The sequence below is a fragment of the Salvelinus namaycush genome, chromosome 41, assembly GCF_016432855.1.
Source record: "Salvelinus namaycush isolate Seneca chromosome 41, SaNama_1.0, whole genome shotgun sequence".
NCBI lineage: Eukaryota > Metazoa > Chordata > Actinopteri > Salmoniformes > Salmonidae > Salvelinus > Salvelinus namaycush.
In genome coordinates this window covers 11,297,450-11,318,530 of record NC_052347.1, presented here as the reverse complement: position 1 = coordinate 11,318,530, position 21,081 = coordinate 11,297,450, and the positions used below count along the sequence as shown (strand labels likewise).

Genomic DNA, 21,081 nt, shown 5'->3' with positions numbered 1-21,081 from the left:
GCGCAGCTCCTTCACAGTGGAAAACTGATATACAGACCTACACTTTTCCTTGAGTAGGAAACTTTATAAAGCTATCTGGGAAGGCTACATACTAAAATCATTGGATGTCAAATTTGACAAATTTAACCATAAAGGTATGTTTATAATCTTAAATGTACAATAGGAACATTCTAAAAAGTTACAATATTTATCAAATAGCAAATGTTATGGAATGCTGCTGAATAACAACCAGATTCGTATTTTTAGATTCAATAACTAAACTTTGAAGTCTTTAAATATGCGTTAAATAAATACGTACAATCCTCCTGGCATTGGAAAATAGATTCTTTGAGTCCAGAGGGAAAGCCTATCGGTGCGTAAAGGTTTCCAAGTTGGAGACGGGATTCTCCATGTCTTTGAATATTTTTGTTCCATTGTCGCTATAAGAAGTAGTCTATTCTACTATTTTCACTGTATTTACAATATGTATTCAAAGTTGTGACACTGTAAAAAATTGGGTGAGAATTAGTCTTTTGAGAGCCGTTCGTGCGTAATATGCATAACTATCATTACGTTAGGCCTACAGTCAAATCCCGTTTGTGTTTGATGTCTTTTTCCCAAAACCCCCACAGATGTGTTCCTTTGCGGATTGCCTCTCTAGGTGGCTAGTTGCGGTTTTGATGCTCTTGGTCATACTTTTACCAGCTCAAGCGGGAAAGTGCCCAAAGTTCTGCATCTGCGACAACTCCCAACTCACCATGGCCTGTATCGGCAAGAATCTGACTCAGGTTCCCCCCACGATAGATGAGGTAAGATGCCAATGAATCAAAATGATCAATGCTGGATGTTTTACAAGTTATTTGATATGGTTTAAACCTTAATTTGTGGCATGCATGCAGTGCTGTAATTTTGCTCTTCATCCACCCACGCATTTACATTTTTCCTTTTCCATATTTAAACCTCCCCTACTTTTTCTATTTTTCATTCCTATTTCCTTTCCCTCAGATTACAGTGAAACTGGACCTGAGTAAAAACGATATCCAGGTGCTGCCGACCCATGCGTTCCTGCACATCCCGCACCTCACGCACCTCACCCTGCAGCGGTGTAACATCAGGGCGGTGCGTGAGGGGGCCTTCCGCACCCTGGGGCGCCTGGTCTCCCTCAACCTGGCCAACAACAACATCGAGATCCTTTACCAGGTGAGGTGGCACAGTCACCGGGGACATGGGTAAAACAATAAATGTCAGTTTTGGTGAGGGAAGCACCAGATCAGATTGATGTAGAATCTTCTAGTAACATTGATACCTACATGGTACCTTTCAGGTGCAAGTTATGTTGTACACATAGCTGTCACTTCTTGCACAAAGGCCATACTCCCATCCACCAACTTTTCTGAGCCGTTTGATGTCACATGCATCATACCTGTTCCCTAACTCTCCCTCTCTCCCCATCCAACAGGAGTCTTTTGACGGCCTGTCATCCCTAAAGCAGCTGACGTTGGACCATAACCGTGTTGAGGAGATCCAGCCAGGGGCCTTCACTCAGCTGGGCTTCCTCAACATGCTGTCCCTCACACATAACCAGCTGGTGTACATCCCCAACATGGCCTTCCGGGGCCTGCACAACATCAAGTGGCTGCGTCTCAGTCGCAACTCCCTCAACAACCTGGCCATGGAGGCCTTCGCTGGCCTCTTCACCCTCACACGCCTCAGCCTCGACCACAATGAGCTGCAGTTCTTCCCCACACAGACTATGACCCGGTGGGAAACTTACATTTTCTGTGCAGTTGTCTGACACTATTGTGCAATGGTGTCCTGGTCCAATAGTATTTAAGCTTGATGACACTTGACCTTTTTATGCTCTGTCCATTTTCTCTCCTTTCTTTAAGACTGGCTCAAGTCACCCGCCTGGACCTGAGCTACAACCCCATGACCTACCTGGGTGAGGATACTGTCTCCATGCCGAAGCTCACCCACCTCTACCTGGACCACATGTCTCTCCAGGACCTCTCAGACACAGCCATGTCCCAGGCCCCCCTCCTCTCCCACCTGGACCTCAGCCACAACCAGCTGCGCTACCTGGAGCCCCTCTCTGGCCCCATGGAGCTAGCACGCCTCAACCTAACAGGAAACCCCATCCACTGCAACTGCTATCTGAGGCCCCTGAAGGAGTGGGCCAAGAAAGGGAAGGTGAAGTTGATGGGGGTCTGCGTGGGTCCCCCTCACCTCTCTGACGAGCCTCTGGAGGCAGTGGGGCCTATGGAGCTGCGCTGCCGGAGCAGGGAGGACATGATAAAGGAGGAGTTTGAAGAGCAGGAAGAGAGCAGGGAGCGTGCACTGCCCACAGCCAAGCCTAAGAAGAAGAGCAAGTGTCCAGATAACTGTGACTGCGATGTGAGTTGCTCTTGTTGTTAATACTGAGATGGTGTATGGGGTGCTGAGCGATGGTGCAATGTTGTGCCACAAATAATGTTCAAACTTGCTGCCATGACAGTACACTTGCCATCATACTCAAAAGAAATTGGACTGATAATTATTAAGTCATCCATATAAAAACTGCTCTCCAATTCTTGTTTGGAAATGTCCCTCTGAACCCATCTCCCTCTCTCTGTCCCCTGCTTAGGTGAAGGCTCAGCACACCACATGTGAGAACCGTGGTCACACCAAAGTCCCCTACGGCTTCCCCTCTAATACCCAGCTCCTGGACCTGCGCAGCAACCACTTCCATTACGTCCCTAGCAACAGTTTCCCCGGCACAGACCAGGTGGTCTCTCTGCATCTGGAGCACTGCAAGGTCCGTGAGATCGAAGGCAGTGCCTTCCGGGGCATGAAGGGACTGGTGTACCTCTACCTGTCTGACAATGACCTCACCTCCCTGGGCTCAGAGACTTTCACTGGGGCCCCTGAACTCACCTACCTCCACCTGGAAGGGAACCAGCTGGCCATGTTCCCTGGAGCTGCCCTGGCCCCCCTGCCCAGCCTGCTTGTGCTCCACCTGGAGCGGAACACTATCGGTAAGCTGGAGCGGACAGGCCAGCTCTCCTCAGTCCCCAAGCTGAGAGGACTCTACCTGACCAATAACACCATAGCCACTATAGCCCCCGGCGCTCTCAACTCCGCCCACCTAGATACTCTTCACCTGGGGTCCAATCAGCTTGCTGAGGTGCCTACCGACGGGCTGTCCAAGGTCTCCAGTTTGACCGAGCTCTACCTCTCTGGAAATTCCATTCGCTGGGTCGGACCAAAGGCGTTCCTTCCTGTGTCCAAGAGCCTGAAGCAGCTGTATATGGATGACATGGGTCTGGAGAAGGTAAGAGAGATAAAGAGATGTATTTTGCCAGGTTTGCTTTGATAAATTATCTCTATCTGCAGAATTGGGGTTAATACCATTTCAAGTTATCAATGAAAAACTGGCCATTAATTTCTATGAAGAATTCACTTTCTGAGTGGTTGCTTCTATTCCCGCTATAGATGTCCAGAGACTCCCTGGCGGGGCTGGGCTCTGGGCTGACCACTCTGTCTCTGGGGGGGAACCAGCTGGAGGAGCTGCCTGACCTGAGCCCATTCACTGGGCTGAAGGTCATCAACCTGGCCCACAACCCCCTGCTATGTGATTGCACCCTGCTGCCACTCCGCAGGTCAGTAGTCCACTGCTTTGTGAATGACCAGTTTGTGGATGCTGCTGTGCAAGGGAGTCATGCACATGCATGCACATAAATTAAATCAACATTTTATTTGTCACCCGCTTCGTAAACAACAGGTGTAGATTAACAGTGAAATCCTTACTTACGCGTCCTTCTCCAACAATGCAGAGTTAAGTAAAAAAATATATAGGAGGAATAAATACACAGTGACTAACGAATAATAATGACGAGTAAAAGTAACATGGCTATATACAGGGAGAACCAGTATCGAGTCGATGTGCAGTGGTACGAGGTAATTGAGGTAGCTATGTACATATAGGTAGGGGTAGCAACAGCAGCGTATGTGGTATTTTTTAAATTTTTATTGGGATCCCCATTAGCTAACTCTGTAACGCTAGCTAATCTTCCTGGGGTCCAAATGTGAGAGTGAGTGTGTGTGCCGTCAGTATGCATGTGTGCGCGTGTTATGTGCGTGTTGCGATGTCAGTGTAACTATATGTGAGTGTGTAGGTAGAGTACAATGTGTGTCCATAGAGTCAGTTCAAGAGAGTTGGTGCAAAAAAGGGTAAATGCAGGTAATCCGGGTAGCGATTTGATTAGCTATTTAGCAGTCTTGTTTAGCAGTCTTATGGCTTGGGGGTTGTCAGCCGGTTATTGTCAAGCAAAAGACTGTCGCTCTCACTGTAATTTACCGTAATTAACATAAACACGTTTAGCACCTCCAGGCCTCCATGCATGCCTTTGGAACATCTACATTTTAAAATGTCTGATAAAAATAAAATGTGGTGCCTTGCAGTCGGATTCCAAGCAGTTGCATTAGTAAGCGATGATGCAGCCAGTCAAGATGCTCTCAATGGTGCAGCTTTAGAACGTTTTGAGGATCTGAGGACCAATGCCGAATCTTTTCATCCTCCTGAGGGGGAAGAGGCATGGTCGTCCCTTCGTCACAACTGTGTTGGTGTAAGTGGACCATGTTAATTCCTTAGTGATATGGACACCGAGGAACTTGAAGCTCTCAACCCACTCCACTACACCCCGGTCAACGTGGATGGGTGTGTGCTCGTCCCTCCTTTTCTTGTAGTTCACGACCAGCTCCTTTGTCTTGCTCACATTGAGGGAGAGGTTGTTGTCCTGGCACCACACTGCCAGGTCTCTGACCTCCTCCTTATAGGCTGTCTCATCGTTGTTGGTGATCAGGCCAACCACCGTTGTGTCAACAGCAAACTTGATGATGGTGTTGGAGTCGTGCGCAGCCACGCAGTCATGGGTGAACAGGGAGTACAGGAGGAGACTAAGCACTCACCCCTGAGGAGCCCCTGTGTTGAGGGTCAGTGTGTCGGATGTGTTGTTGCCTATCCTCACCACCTGGGGTCAACCCATCAGGTATCCAGTTGCAGAGGGAGGTGTTCAGTCTCAGGGTCCTGAGCTTAGTTATGAGCTTGGAGGGCACTATGGTGTTGAACGCTGAGCTGTAGTCAATCAACAGCATTCTCACATAGGTGTTCCTCTTGTCCAGGTGGGAGACGGAAGTGTGGAGTGCAATAGAGATTGCGTCATCTGTGGATCTGTTGGGGCAGTATGCAAATTAGAGTTGGTCCAGGGTGTCTGGGATGATGGTGTTGATGTGAACCATGACCAGCTTTTCAAAGCAAGAGTGCTACAGGCGATGGTAATTTAGACAGCTTACCTTGGCGTTCTTGGGCATAGTTGACTATAGTTGTCTGCTTGAAACATGTAGGTATTACAGACTGGGTCAGGGAGAGGTACACACAAATGATTTAACTCTGCTAACCGTCAGGCTCTAACTACTTTGCGTCCGCTCTCTCTGCTCAGGTGGATGGAGAATGTGAGTCTGAAGATGACAGCCACCTGTGGTCACCCTCCTGAGTTCCGGGGCCAAAGTGTAAGGGATGTCCATGTCTTTAAGAGCTGTCCAGGGGAGAGTGCTTCTCCTGGCAAGACCTTCAAAGGATTCAAGGACACAAAATCAATAAAACCCAAACCCACTCTCCTCAAGGTGACCATGGCAAAAGCCAAGCCAGGAAAGGCTAAACCCATGCCAACCAAGCCCAAAGCCAAGCCTCTGAAGAACCCTAAGGCAACAGCATCACAAAAAAACAAGACTGTAATAAAAAGTAGGAAATCAGTGATGTAAATGGCTATAATTCTACTGCTTGGACAGAACTCTATATGCACCAAACGGACAAGTGCTATTTCATCTTACCTCACTGAATGTAATTTGAGCATGCAGAAATGTGTTTTTTAAATTTTATTTTTGAGTCTGCAAGTTCATTTTCTGATTGATTTTCAGTCTATTTTAGAATCTTATGAAGTCCGGGTTTCGGAAGAGTTGGGATTCAAGAGACCCAAAGCCCTATTTGCAGTACCATATATATCCACCAAGTGTCACGTGACACAATAAGATTTTTCTGCTCTAGTTCAACCTACTTTTCTATTACACATACAATGTTATGTTTCATATATATTTCATATATACCCTTTGTGCAAATGAAGAACAAGGCTGAATATATGTAACATAAGGTTGCTTCATTTTCAGCTGTTACATACCCCTTAGATGCATGTAAATCAATGCACAATGGCTTCTTGTTCATTAAATCTCCTACAACACTAAATCAGTATCTAACAGTTTTGTTTGATTTTCATGTTCCTGACAGAGGTGTGGAAGGATTGGTCCATTGCATGCTTTATCTGATCCTCTACGTAACAATTCTGGGTAAGTACGCCATCAAAGTATTTTATGTAATGCGGCTCCATGCAATACATGTATGTGCCAGTCAGTGGTACTGTCTTGTGGTAAAGGTATCATCACATCCCAGGTGCAATCTCATTAGTGCTTGGTGTCTTGTGTGCAGTTGCCTCTTTGTCCATTTTTACAGTCTATGGCTGTTGCAGTTTGTTGCATTTTACAGTTAGACTGTAAAATATCATCTGGCACTATCTCTATTTGCACTGGCACAATCTCTTATTGCAGAGCTCATCGACTGCCACCAGGTGCCAGAACAGGCCTATGGTGTAAGGGTTAGCACTCTCGACTCCAGCACTCTGAATCCAGTGATCTCAATCAAATCTTGGTAGAACCTGACTTTTTACCTTCTCTGCTCTTTTGCTGATACTAATCTTCTCAGAGAGTGGGCCTGCATGGACAGAACCTTGGTCACTGTTAAGATATACTTTTGACGAGATGGGAAAGTCCATTGGAATTGTATGCTGGGTTCGAAACAACTGGGAACTCGGAAATCTCCTACTTCCGACTTAAGTGCTTTTAAGACAACTGGGAACTTGGGAGAAAAACGAGATCCAACTGGGAAAATCGTTTTGAACGGTCATCCAATTCGGAATTCCAAGTCGGAAACTCTGGCATCTTTCTAGAACCAGGCTGTATCACATCCGGCTGTGATTGGGAGTCCCATAGGGCGGCGCACAATTGGCCCAGCATCGTCCGGGTTTAGCTGGGGTAGGATGTCATTGTAAATAAGAATTTGTTCTTAACTGACTTGCCGAGTTAAATATAGGTTAAATAAATAAATAAATTATTATAATAATTCTGACTTTCTTACCTGAATATCACTGTCATGATTTTACCTCGTTTTTTTCTGAGTTCCTAGTTGTCTTGAAAGCACCACTATTAATGCCCATTGTGTAAATTGCCCATGCGTCATCAGTAGTTACCACAGCCACAAAGTCTTCATATAGGAAGGAGGTAAGAGACCTGGCCGTGTGGTGCCAGGACAACAACCTCTCCCTCAACGTGATCAAGACAAAGGAGATGATTGTGGACAGGAAAAGGAGGACCGAGCATGCCCCAATTCTCAATCGACAAGACTGCACTGTAGCAGGTTGAGAGCTTCAAGTTCCTTGGTGTCCACGTCACCAACAAACTATCATGGTACAAACACACTAAGACAGTTGTGAAGAGGGCACGACAAAGCCTATTCCCCCTCAGGAGACTGAAAAGATTTGGTATGGGTCCTCAGATCTTCAATAGGTTCTACAGCCGCACCATCGAGAGCATCCTGACTGGTTGCATCACTGGCTGGTATGGCAACTGCTCGGCCTCCGACCGCAAGGCACTACAGAGGGTAGTGCGTACGGGCCCAGTACATCACCGGGGCCAAGCTTCGTGCCATCCAGGATCTCTATACCAGGCGGTGTCAGAGGAAGCCCTAAAAATTGTCAAAGACTCCAGCCACCCTAGTCATGGACTGTTCTCTCTGCTAACGCACGGCAAGCGGTACCGGAGCGCCAAGTCTAGGTCCAAAAGGCTCCTTAACAGCTTCAACCCCCAAGCCATAATACTCCTGAACAGTTAATCAAAGGGCTACCCAGACCTCTCTTTTACGCTGCTGCAACTCTGTTTATTATCTATGCATAGTCACTTTAACTCTACCTACATGTACATATTACCTCAATTACCTCGACTAACCAGTGCCCCTGCACATTGACTCTGTACCGATACCCCCTGTATATAGCCTCGCTATTGTTATTTTACTGCTGCTGTTTAATTATTTGTTACTTTTATTTTCTATTTTTTACTTATCACTTTTTTTTCTCAACTTCTTAAAACATTGTTGGTTAAGGGCTTGTAAGTAAGCATTTCACTTTAAGGTCTACACCTGTTGTATTCGGCGCATGTGACAAATAACATTTGATTTGATTTTAAACCACACCTATTTCTAAAATGTATCTTCTTAAAGGTGCAATAAGAAAAGAAATCGCCCCGCAATTTCTTGGTTCCTAAAATTCAAATATTGTATTTTCAGCTGTTTGAAGCTGGCGTACAAAAGTAAAAGATGCAAAAACAAAACTTAAGAATGGGAAGCATAGAAATAACACACATAGAACAGATCTACTCAAGATAGACCACTGCTTGTTGTTTCCAATGGGAGCAAGTTAATCATAGAGGGAAGAACAAGCAACATGATGGGCATAGCCAAGAACGAGCTAGTGAGATCCTATTGGCAAATTTTAGCATGTATTTGCATATTTCCGTTAAGGAACGCCTACTCTGTGAAGTGCGTGTGTGCAATAACTCAATTCGCCTTTGCACTCCTTCTGAATAACACAATCTTTTGGAAACTTTGGCAAAGTAAAGTCTACAAAACTTAGTCCACTCTGTTTGTAACATATTCTAGTTTTGTAAACAAAAAACTGTATTGAGATAAAATGTTTAATCTATGAGAAAATTATAAGGATGTAGGCCAAAATCCATCTCGCACCATCTTCTCCCACTGCCGGCCACTAGGCTTCCCCTCATCATCATATTTGCTGGTGAGTGGAAATGCCAACCGGTTGCTTCACATTTGTACATCCGGTGAAATATCTGGCTCATTGTTCTAATCTAATGATCTACCGCTTCTTAGACTTGTTTTCAAATGAGAATTACAGATCTATATCTGATTTCACTGTTAATTTGATCATCACCCAACATTTGGCCATCATCCACACTGCTAACATTAAGTCTAATCTTGAATTAAGACCAAAAAACTATTTTTTGTTTTCATGATTTTTTACGATATAGTCAATTATTACATTGTGGCTGAACTATCTAGTGGAAATGTCGTCAATAGGTTGCATGGTGCATTCTGGGCGATTCTTGGACAAGGAGAGTTCTCCTTCAAGAAGTGAATAGACGCTAATTGGGCGATAGCTAAAACAAAAAAACATTAGCATGAATTTCATCAACAAGAAGTACAACATTACAAATATTTTCCGAGATGTGAGATAATACACTTGTTCTCTGTAATATCATATAGCTTTGGAATCGTGACATTATGTACTTCTGAGGAAAATAGGCAGGTTTCTCAATTCTTGGTGCTTTTAAGACAACTGGAAACTGGGGGGAAAAAACTTGGTCAAATCATGACGTCAGTGATTTCCACGTCGTACTGTCGGAGCTCTGGAAAGATGCCTGAGTTTCCTCAAATCAAATCAAATTTTTATTGGTCACAAACACATGGTTAGCAGATGTTAAGGCGAGTGTAGCGAAATGCTTGTGCTTTTAGATCCAACTATGCAGTAATATCTAACAAGTAATCTAACAAATTCACAACAACTACCTTATACACACAAATGTAAAGGGATAAATAGAATATGTACATATAAATATATGGATGAGCGATGGCGTGCGGCATAGGCAAGATGCAGTAGATGGTATAGAATACAGTATATACATTTGAGATGAGTAATGTAGGAAATGTAAACATTATTAAAGTGGCGTTATTTAAAGTGACTAGTGATACCTTTATTAAGTCAATTTATTTAAGTGGTCAGAGATTTGAGTCTGTATGATGGCAGCAGCCTTTCTATGTTACTGATGGCTGTTTGAGAGTCTGATGGCCTTGTGATAGAAGCTGTTTTTCAGTCTCTCAGTCCCAGCTTTGATGCACCTGTACTGACCTCGCCTTCTGGATGATAGCGGGGTGAAGAGGCAGTGGCTCGGGTGGTTGTTGTCCTTGATGATCTTTTTGGCCTTCCTGTGACATCGGGTGGTGTAGGTGTCCTGGAGGGCAGGTAGTTTGCCCCCGGTGATACGTTGTGCAAGACCGCACTACCCTCTGGAGAGCCTTGCGGTTGAGGGCGTACCAGGCGGTGATACAGCCCGACAGGATGCTCTCGATTGTGCATCTGTAAAGGTTTGTGAGTGTTTTAGGTGACAAGCCAAATTTCTTCAGCCTCCTGAGGTTGAAGAGGTGCTGTTGCGCCTTCTTCACCACGCTGTCTGTGTGGGTGAACCATTTCAGTTTGTCCATGATGTGTACACCGAGGAACTTAAAACTTTCGACCTTCTCCACTACTGTTCCGTCGATGTGGATGGGGGTTGCTCCCTCTGCTGTTTCCTGTAGTCCACGATCATCTCCTTTGTATTATTGACGTTGAGTGAGAGGTTATTTTCCTGACACCACACTCCGAGGGTCCTCACCTCCTCCCTGTAAGCCGTCTCGTCGTTGTTGGTAATCAGGCCTACCACTGTAGTGTCGTCTGCAAACTTGATGATCGAGTTGGAAGCGTGTATGGCCACGCAGTTATGGGTGAACAGGGAGTACAGGAGAGGGCTGTGAAAGCACCCTTGTGGGGCCCCAGTGTTGAGGATCAGCGAGGTGGAGAAGTTGTTTCCTATCTTCCCCACCTGGGGGCGGCCCGTCAGAAAGTCCAGGACCCAGTTGCACAGGGCTGGGTCGAGATTCAGGGTCTCGAGCTTCATGACGAGTTTGGAGGGTACAATGGTGTTAAATGCTTAGCTGTAGTCAATGAACAGCATTCTTACATAGGTATTCCTCTTGTCCAGATGGGATGGAGCAGTGTGCAGTGTGATGGCGATTGCGTCGTCTGTGGACCTATTGGGGCGGTAAGCAAATTGGAGTGGGTCTAGGGTATCAGGTAGGGTGGAGGTGATATGATCCTTGACCAGTCTCTCAAAGCACTTCATGATGACAGAAGTTAGTGCAATGGGGCGATAGTCATTTAGTTCAGTTACTTTAGCTTTCTTGGGAACTGGAACAATGGTGGCCATCTTGAAGCATCTGGGGACAACAGACTGGGATAGGGATTGGTTGAAAATGTCCGTCAACACACCAGCCAGCTGGTCTGCGCATGCTCTGAGGACGCGGCTAGGGATGCCGTCTGGGTCAGCAGCCTTGCGTGGGTTAACAGGTTTAAATGTCTTACTCACATTGGCCACGGAGAAGGAGAGCCCATAGGCTTCAAATCAAATCAAATCAAATTGTATTTGTCACATACACATGGTTAGCAGATGTTAATGCGAGTGTAGCAAAATGCTTGTGCTTCTAGTTCCGACAATGCAGTAATAACCAACGAGTAATCTAACCTAACAATTCCACAACTACTACCTTATACACACAAGTGTAAAGGGATAAAGAATATGTACATAAAGATATATGACTGAGTGATGGTACAGAACGGCATAGGCAAGATGCAGTAGATGGTATAGAGTACAGTATATACATATGAGATGAGTAATGTAGGCTATATAAACATAAAGTGGCATAGTTTAAAATGGCTAGTGATACATGTATTACATAAAGATGGCAAGATGCAGTAGATGATATAGAGTACAGTATATACATATACATATGAGATGAGTAATGTAGGGTATGTAAACATTATACCGTATTAAGTGGCATTGTTTAAAGTGGCTAGTGATACATTTTTACATAAATTTCCATCAATTCCCATTATTAAAGTGGCTGGAGTTGAGTCAGTATGTTGGCAGCAGCCACTAAATGTTAGTGGTGGCTGTTTAACAGTCTGAAAGCCTTGAGATAGAAGCTGTTTTTCAGTCTCTCGGTCCCTGCTTTGATGCACCTGTACTGACCTCGCCTTCTGGATGATAGCGGGGTGAACAGGCAGTGGCTCGGGTGGTTGTTGTCCTTGATGATCTTTATGGCCTTCCTGTGACATCGGGTGGTGTAGGTGTCCTGGAGGGCAGGTAGTTTGCCCCCGGTGATGCGTTGTGCAGACCTCACTACCCTCTGGAGAGCCTTACGGTTGTGGGCGGAGCAGTTGCCGTACCAGGCGGTGATACAGCCCGACAGGATGCTCTCGATTGTGCATCTGTAGAAGTTTGTGAGTGCTTTTGGTGACAAGCCGAATTTCTTCAACCTCCTGAGGTTGAAGAGGCGCTGCTGCGCCTTCTTCACAACGCTGTCTGTGTGGGTGGACCAATTCAGTTTGTCCGTGATGTGTACACCGAGGAACTTAAAACTTACTACCCTCTCCACTACTGTCCCGTCGATGTGGATAGGGGGGTGCTCCCTCTGCTGTTTCCTGAAGTCCACAATCATCTCCTTTGTTTTGTTGACGTTGAGTGTGAGGTTATTTTCTTGACACCACACTCCGAGGGCCCTCACCTCCTCCCTGTAGGCTGTCTCGTCGTTGTTGGTAATCAAGCCTACTACTGTAGTGTCGTCCGCAAACACCGCTTTGGCAGCGGGCTGTGTCTGTGGCACTGTATTGGCACTGTATTGTTCTCAAAGTGGGCAAAGAAGTTGTTTCATTTGTCTGGGAGTAAGACGTCGATTTCCGCAACGGGGCTGGTTTTCTTTTTATAATCTGTGATTGACTTTAGACCCGGCCACGTACGTCTAGTGTTTGAGCCATTGAATTACGACTCTACTTTGTCTCTTTACTGACGTTTTGCTTGTTTGATTGCCTTGCAGAGGGAATAGCTGCACTGTTTGTATTCGGTTATTTTTCCGGTCGCCTTGCCATGATTCAAAGCGGTGTTTCGCGCTTTCAGTTTTGCGCGAATACTGCCATTAATCTACGGTTTCTGGTTAGGGAAGGTTTTAATAGTCACAGCAGGTACTCTGATGCACTTGCTAATAAACTCACTCACCGAGTCAGCGTATACATCAATGTTGTTGTCTGAGGCTATCCGGAACCTATCCCAGTCCACGTGATCGAAGCAATCTTGAAGTGTGGAATCCGATTGGTCAGACCAGCGTTGTATTGACCTGAGCATGGGCGTTTCCTGTTTTAGTGTCTGTCTATAGTATAGGCTGGGAGCAACAAAATGGATTCATGGTCAGATTTGCCAAAGGCAGGGCGCGGGAGGGCTTTCTATGCATCGCGGAAATTCGAGTAGCAATGATCCAGAATTCTGCCAGCTCGTGTCGCGTATTCGATATGCTGATATAATTTCGGGAGTATTGATCTTAGGTTTGCTTTGTTAAAATCCCCAGCTACAATAAATGCAGCCTCAGGATGTATGGTTTCCAGTTTACAAAGAGTCCAGTGAAGTTCTTTCAGGGCCGATGAGGTATGTGCTTGGGGGGGGGATATACACGGCTGTGACTATAATCAAAGAGAATTCTCTTGGAAGATAATGCGGTCGGCATTTGATTGTAAGGAATTCTAGGTCAGGTGAACAAAAGGAATTGAGTTCCTGTATGTTGTTGTGATTACATCATGAGTCGTTAATCATAAGGCATACACCCCCGCCCTTCTTACCAGAGAGATGTTTGTTTCTGTCGGTGCGATTGCATGAAGAAACCGGGTGGCTGTACTGACTCTGACAACATATCCCGAGTGAGCCATGTTTCCGTGAAACAGAGAAGGTTACAATCTCTGATGTCTCTCTGGAAGGCAACTCGTGCCCTAATTTCATCCACCTTGTTATCTAGAGATTGGACATTGGCGAGTCTGACCAGTAGGCCTTCTGAGTCTGACCAGTAGGCCGCTCCACGCTTCTCCTGCGGCGACCGCGTTGTTTTGGGTCGGCCTCTGGGATTAGATCGCATGTCCAGAGTGGAGGTCCGAACAAAGGATCCGCTTCGGGAAAGATGTATTCCTGGTCGTAATGATGGTAAATTGACATCACTTTTATATCCAATAGTTCTTCCCAGCTGTATGTAATAACACCTGAGGTTTTCTGGGCTAACAATGTAAGAAATAGTACATAAAAAAACAAATAACTGCATAGTTTTCTAAGGACCTGAAGCGAGGCGACCGTCTCTCTCGGCGCCATCTTGCAAAGGGACTTGGAATCCCGAGTTGGATGACTCTTCAGAACGATTTTCCATAGTTGGAGTTAGTTTTTTCAGAGTTCCCAGTTGTCTTGAACGCACTGAAGTCGCAAGTCAGATGTTTCCGGTTCCCAGTTGTTTTGAACGAGGCATTGCAACTCGGGCCTCTTGCCCCATTCAGAACAATTGGAACTCGGTAATCTCAGAATTCAGCGCATTTAAAACAATTGGGAACTCGGAAAAAACGAACTCAGACTGGGAAAAAACTATTTCAATGGTAATCCAACTCGGAATTCCACTCGGGCCTCTTTCTAGAGCTCCAACTTTCCGACCTGAAGATCACTGACGTCATGATTTTACCTCGTATTTTTCCGAGTTCCCATGCCATGTTCAAAACAACTGGAATTTGGACAAATACGAAGCCAAATCATGACGTCAGGGATCTTCAGGTCGGAAATTCGTAGCTCTAGAAAGGTTCCCGAGTTGGAATTCCGAGTTGGAATTCCGAGTTGGATTTTTCGAGTCGAGCTCGTTTTTTTCCGAGTTCCGAGGTAGTTTTGAACGCGACATTGTACCCCGACTTTGAGAAGGGATTGCGTGACGATTAGTTTAGCAACTGTGTGACGCAGCATGACAACGTCAGCACGATTGGTCGACATTCTGATGGGTGGGGCGTTACGTCTTTCTATTCATATCCAATGGGATGTCTATCTCCTCCTTTCTCTAATATCTCTGTTCACACGAAAGTTCGATAGTCAACATGGCGGCAGCGATGGATGTTGATACGCCAAGCGCCACGAATAGTGGAGCAAGCAAGAAACGTTTTGAAGTGAAGAAGGTATTTATTTTTTTAAATAAATCATAGCTAAATTTGAGACATACTGTGATGTTCGATATTATCATAGGGTTAATACGGGTTTGGGTACAATCTACGCGTGATTTGTTAGCATAACTTGCTAGCTCGCGAGCTAGCTGTAACTAGACGGAGTCCCTGTTTGGCTGTATCTAGTTTTGGGGAGTGAGTTTGCGTTTCACTTTCAGGGTTGATCGCTACCTAATCAGTTAACTAATCTCACTGTTTGTGGTAATAGTAGCTAGCCAACCACTACTAGGTTCAGCTTTAGATGCATTGACATTATACGAAATCAATGACTAGCTAATTTGCTCAACTGGCTAACGTTAGCTTCCTAGTTAGCTTGCTAAAATGACAGGGCCCAGTTGCACTTATGAGGTTGTCTATTTATTGACACTGAGTGAAAAATGATGTATCAAACACTAACATTTTCACCCTGGCATTGTTTGTGATCAGTGTGGATAGTGAAATAGGCCTAACTTGTCTGATGAAATGCAATAGTGATTTGGATGACTAAATGTCTCCTGACACCAGATTAACATGAATAAATTGTGAATAACAATATACTCCTTTTTTAATACATATTTGAAACAACATCAATATCAAGCAAATACTAACTGCCAGTGATATGATCATCATTTCATGTGACTCTTCTTTACAGTGGAATGCAGTGGCACTTTGGGCCTGGGACATTGTGGTGGACAACTGTGCCATCTGTAGGAATCACATTATGGATCTCTGTGAGTATGCCATTAACATTATTTGACTACTGGGTTAATAAAGGTGTGTGTTACACATTTCTCTTGTTCTCCATAGGCATAGAGTGCCAGGCTAACCAGGCCTCTGCCACATCAGAGGAGTGCACCGTAGCCTGGGGAGTCTGCAATGTGAGTCAGACTTATTTGCTTTTGTATATTTTGCATACATCCTGATAAGTTAGATTGTAAAGTTAAGTGTGAAAGAACAACAGCATGATCTAAACTAATCTGCATTATATTGAACTACCCCAAAAGTAAATCATTTTTGAATGCATGTTTTGAGCTGTGTTCGAATACTCATACTAACCCACTAACCATACTATTTGTGACATAAATTGAGTATGTAGTATGCTTATTGGTCATAGTATGGATATAATTCCTGGATGTTGTACTACATTTGCAAAAATACAAAGTATACAAGCAGTGGACACTCTTTCTGTGCTTTTTTGGCCCATAAGGCAATTCTTCAGAAAATGGGCGTGGCTTCACAGCGTTTTCAGATTTGAAGAAAATGGCAGGAAAATATGCAACCGAAGTCCGAGAGCGTATATACAAATTCCTTGCTTTAACTAATTATTACAAATGTTGAGCGATGTAACTTATTTGAAAAGTCATGACTTTTATGTTACATGTTCCTATTTCGCAGCACAGCCTCCTTCACTCACGGTGCCAAATATACCCTCGTAAAACTGACTATTCTACCGATCCTCGACTTCGGCGATGTCATTTACAAAATAGCCTCCAACACTCTACTCAGCAAATTGGATGCAGTCTATCACAGTGCCATCAGTTTTGTCACCACAGCCCCATATACCACCCACCACTGCGACCTGTATGCTCTCGTCAGCTGGCCGTCACTACATATTCGTCGCCAGACCCACTGGCTCCAGGTCATCTATACGTTTTTGCTAGGTAAAGCCCTGCCTTATCTCAGCTCACTGGTCACGATAACAACACCCACCTGTAGCACTCGCCCCCCCAGCAGGTATATCTCACTGGTCATCCCCAAAGACAACACCTCCTTTGGCTGCCTTTCCTTCTAGTTCTCTGCTGCCAATGACTGGAACGAATTGCAAAATCGCTGTAGTTGGAGACTTATATCTCACTCACAAACTTTAAACATCAGCTATCTGAGCAGCTCACCGATCGCTGCAGCTGTACACAGCCCATCTGTAAATAGCCCATCCCCATATTGTTTTGTTTACCATATTTGTTCTTTTGCACAACTGTATTTCTATTTGCACATCTATCACTCCAGTGTTAATTTGCTCAATTATAATTACTTCGCTACTATGGCCTATTTTTTTGCCTTACCTCCTTACTCCATTTGCACACACTGAATATAGAATTTTTCTATTGTTATTGACTGTAGTTTTGTTTATCCTATGTGTAACTTTTGTTTTTTGTTGCACTGCTTTGCTTTATCTTGGCAGGTCGCAGTTGTAAATGAGAACTTGTTCTCAACTGGCCTACCTGGTTAAATAATGGTGAAATAAAAAATGTTGGGTGACAATTTCTTAGTGACACTATACTTAGGCATAGCATTACAGCAGTATGTACTGGTATGTTAGCTAGTTACCTAACGTTAGTTGGCTACTAATACATCGTTCTTGCCAGGCAGTATATTAACTATAATCTAACGAACTACACAATGTTTATTGACTTGATTATTCACGTAATTCTTAGCTTAGTGTTTTAGTCTTGTGCGTTCTCAATGGACATTGTTAATTCTGGCTATCTTCTCTTATTTCAGAGCACTCCGAGTGTGCCAGAGCGCAGAATATCTGATGAATTTACGAACGCTTAACACCCTGTGAATATATGGCCGGTGTCAGTAAACTTCAGGAAAAAAAGCGTAATTAAATTGTTCCCAGCAGCACATTTAGTCACCAACGCTCTGGATAACATGAAAACAGCCTAGCCAGCTCTGCTATGCCGAGTAACATGGTCAGTGAGGTGTTCTCTCATTTGTTCTGGAAATGGCTCACAAGCTAGCCGCCATTTGCCAATCAGCTTGTGTGCTTGACTGCCATTGTGAGGTCAGAATGCTCGGATCAACCCTATTCCTCTGCCAGAGCGTCCAGTGACACGCTCCGAGAGCGAAACGCTCTGAATTTATGAGCGGACAATCTAACAACGCTCTGGGTTTATGAACACCCAGAGCGCACTCTGGCACTCCAGATTGAATTCACAAACACATGAAATTGTAAAATGTCAAGCTAGTCATTTGTTATGCTAACAAGCTAGCGAGAGGTTGCATAGCAACAGCATCAACTTCCGGGTAGACAGGCGACGCGCGAGTACGCTCAACTGAAAGAATACCGTTCGTTTACAGTATACTAAAATGAACTAATAGTGTATATACTCATTAAGTATGTAGTATACAGTATGTGTATTCAAACACAACTATTGTCTAGGTATGCTGTTATGTTAATAATATCTTCTCTCCCAGCATGCATTCCATTTCCACTGTATCTCCCGTTGGTTGAAGACCAGGCAGGTGTGCCCCCTAGACAACAGGGAGTGGGAGTTTCAGAAGTGAGTGTCATAATTTTATTCATAACACTTATTCAAAACACTACTCCATGGTCTTAGTGAAACTGCTGTCTATCAGAGCTGCAGTATGCTTGCCTTTTGGGGAAATAGATGGCTGATAAAAAAACAACAGCCATGTGTCCATGTTACTGGTGCTAATGCGTTATTCCACTGCCTCATTGTAGATGAGTTGTGTATGTCAAACAGTTATTAACTAACACTCCCTTTCCCTCTTACAGATATGGACACTAGGTGCAAGACTCAGGACCATTACTTGGGCTTCTGCAAGTTTCATGCTTTCTGTTGCTTTCTCCTTCTTCGTATGATAGACTCCACTTTGAGTACATTGCAAATACTGAGGACATCCACATCTCATTGTTTTAGGCTTGCTGGAAAACAGTAATTTTTAAGTTGAATTTGCAATGTTGTAAATTATAAATAAACAATGTTCTGTGTAACTGCCTCGATTTGGATTGAGGACTAGACATGGAAATACAATTTTAGAAATACCATGTAGGCCATCATTGTAAATAAGAATTTGTTCTTAACTGACTTGCAAAGTTAAATAGGTTAAATTAAGGAATTTTTCTAATGATTAGATTTAAAAAAAATTGTGTTGGAAGTTACAGATCATTGGCTGAAAGACCAAATTAACTAAACATTTTTGTAAGATGAAATGGTTCATAACTTAAAGTTGCACTATGCAGAAATCGCTCCGCATTTCCTGGTTGCTAAAACCCTAATAGTTCACCTAATTTCAGTTAGTGAAAAAACAAGTTAGTATACTGTAGATAAATATTGTACCTTCTAAATCGCTGTGAAATATTTTCCATAAGCAAAAATTGTTTCAGCTGTGTGAAGCTAGTGTACAAAATCGAAAGTAAGACAACTTAAAAATGGGAAGCATAGAAATAGCGCACATGGAACATATCTACAGCTTCTTAGATTTGCTTCAAGTAGAATAAAACATAACTCACATTTTCTTTGAATTTGGTTAGGCCACCCAAAAAGTTACATATTGCCACTTTAACACAAATTACCACATCCAGCACTAGCTTGCAGTCCCATTTTCTATTTGCTATGATTATCTATGAATGACAGTCATAATGCCACATTGATTATACTTTGGCTGCAGAGACTACAGTAGTGGTCGATGTGGTTTGTTATCGGACTGGATGGAGGGTAGACCTTTCCAGAACCTCTCGTCCCCAAAATGGAGACATTTATTGTGGGAGGCAATTTTGAAGAGGATATTCCATGGAGCAAGGATGCAATGTGTGAGGAGCTGACCCACTATTGATCACTAATAGTCACCGGCAAAAGTTGACCTTGTGAGACCGAGGTAAAGTTGGTTTTATATTCGGTCATTCAACAGACATTTGCCAAACGCCATTTAAGAATGTAAAAATCAATAACTAATTCACCGTTTGTCACATAATCATCAAGCTAGATATGATTTATTCTATAAATGTCTAGCATACTTTTACAACCTGTTTGTTTTGAGGAGAAATTCCAGTTTTGACTTGATAGAAATACATAAAATCTCATAATTGCATTTAAAGATGAAGAAATCTAATTCAGTGATTGTCTCAGAAAAAAGTGAAAATATGCATTTATTTGCAATAACTTTAAAGAAATGTTATTTTCAAGTGCAATTTGTTCTATAAGAGATTGTACAACTTTATGTAAATATTGTCTAATGTTAACCATTTTAGATTTTATGCCAAATCAATGTTTGCATTTTTAGTGCAACAGTTCCACATTTTAAAGTCGTTACAAGGCACAACAGTCATTTATTTACACGTTTCTAATTTAACAGCAAAGAGGCCCCTTCCAATAATTTTCAATTTTTGCTTTGTTGAAGTCCTTTGTCATCCCCAGACAAGCTGAATGGAACCATCTCTGGCACACAGAGCATTCTATCTGCAGTATTAAAAACATAAAACAGGGTTATGTTTATTTACATGTAAATTACAGTTTTGGAATACCCAAATTCTGTTAGATGCTTTTACAATTAGGAACATTTCAAATTGAATTTGATTTTTGTTCAATTGCCAAATTGACTTTAAATGACATGCATTTGACCACAACCCTGACAGCAGCACACACAACTGTGGTGTTAATCATAGTTGAGTATTCAGGCAATATGAATCATATAGTAATAAAGACATACATTTGCAAAAAACGTATGTGTTGATAAAAAAGGTATCACACATCAATGTTGTAATATCAAACATTACAATAATGTCAGTCTTTGACATCCAAATCAGTTTAATTGTCACTTGTGCCAGATACAATGTGTGTACCTATTACAGTGATTTGCTACCATAGTATGTATCTAGTATCTCTCATAGTAGAATAATGAAATATAGTAATGATAATAGAACATTAGAGCAATAACTAGGATTGCAAAGGGGCTGGAAATGTTCCATGGGAAGTTAAGCCTGGGAATTTTGCTTAAATTCATCAAAAAAGTTTGCTTGTAACAGTGACCCTTTTTTGTGGGATACACATAAGGCAATTCCAGGTCTTGTGGCATATTTTGGTTAAACTTTCCCCAATTTAACGGAATTGCAACCCTCTGCATGCACAGTGCATTCTTCCATCACATGTGCAGTGCACTCTTCCATCACATATACAGATGATTCTCAAGTTCTTGCACGCTAATGAGATACGATTGAGCCCAGACTACTACACTGTCTGAGCCAAGGACAACATGCTTTCTGGTAAGTTTTGATTACAATACTGGGTGGGGTGAATATATTTTATATGACATACATTATTTTTTGTTAACTAGTAAATAGTAG

The 21,081-nt window shown here is 43.3% G+C and overlaps 2 protein-coding genes across 2 annotated transcripts; both read left to right on the top strand.

Moving 5' to 3' along the window:
• The first annotated feature begins 659 nt into the window (after nucleotides 1-659).
• Nucleotides 660-5,838, top strand: LOC120033878 (chondroadherin-like protein). The gene is made up of 7 exons (XM_038980242.1): nucleotides 660-788; nucleotides 985-1,179; nucleotides 1,439-1,740; nucleotides 1,869-2,373; nucleotides 2,603-3,289; nucleotides 3,451-3,617; nucleotides 5,457-5,838. Exons 1-7 carry the CDS (start codon nucleotides 660-662, stop codon nucleotides 5,776-5,778), a joined length of 2,307 nt encoding a protein of 768 aa, XP_038836170.1. The 3' UTR covers nucleotides 5,779-5,838.
• A 9,021-nt stretch (nucleotides 5,839-14,859) lies between these two features.
• On the top strand, nucleotides 14,860-18,734 carry LOC120034372 (RING-box protein 1). Its single transcript, XM_038980901.1, has 5 exons — nucleotides 14,860-14,966; nucleotides 15,643-15,721; nucleotides 15,798-15,868; nucleotides 18,192-18,277; nucleotides 18,514-18,734. Exons 1-5 carry the CDS (start codon nucleotides 14,889-14,891, stop codon nucleotides 18,524-18,526), a joined length of 327 nt encoding a protein of 108 aa, XP_038836829.1. The 5' UTR covers nucleotides 14,860-14,888; the 3' UTR covers nucleotides 18,527-18,734.
• Nucleotides 18,735-21,081: the final 2,347 nt, after the last annotated feature.

Bases quoted from the DNA above. Each gene is read 5' to 3' on its own strand.
- LOC120033878 (XM_038980242.1), top strand. From the start codon at position 660: ATGCTCTTGGTCATACTTTTACCAGCTCAAGCGGGAAAGTGCCCAAAG. The intron at 789-984 runs GTAAGATGCCAA...CCTTTCCCTCAG, and splicing joins TTCCCCCCACGATAGATGAG to ATTACAGTGAAACTGGACCT. The intron at 2,374-2,602 runs GTGAGTTGCTCT...TCCCCTGCTTAG, and splicing joins CAGATAACTGTGACTGCGAT to GTGAAGGCTCAGCACACCAC.
- LOC120034372 (XM_038980901.1), top strand. From the start codon at position 14,889: ATGGCGGCAGCGATGGATGTTGATACGCCAAGCGCCACGAATAGTGGA. The intron at 14,967-15,642 runs GTATTTATTTTT...TCTTCTTTACAG, and splicing joins AACGTTTTGAAGTGAAGAAG to TGGAATGCAGTGGCACTTTG. The intron at 15,722-15,797 runs GTGAGTATGCCA...TGTTCTCCATAG, and splicing joins GAATCACATTATGGATCTCT to GCATAGAGTGCCAGGCTAAC.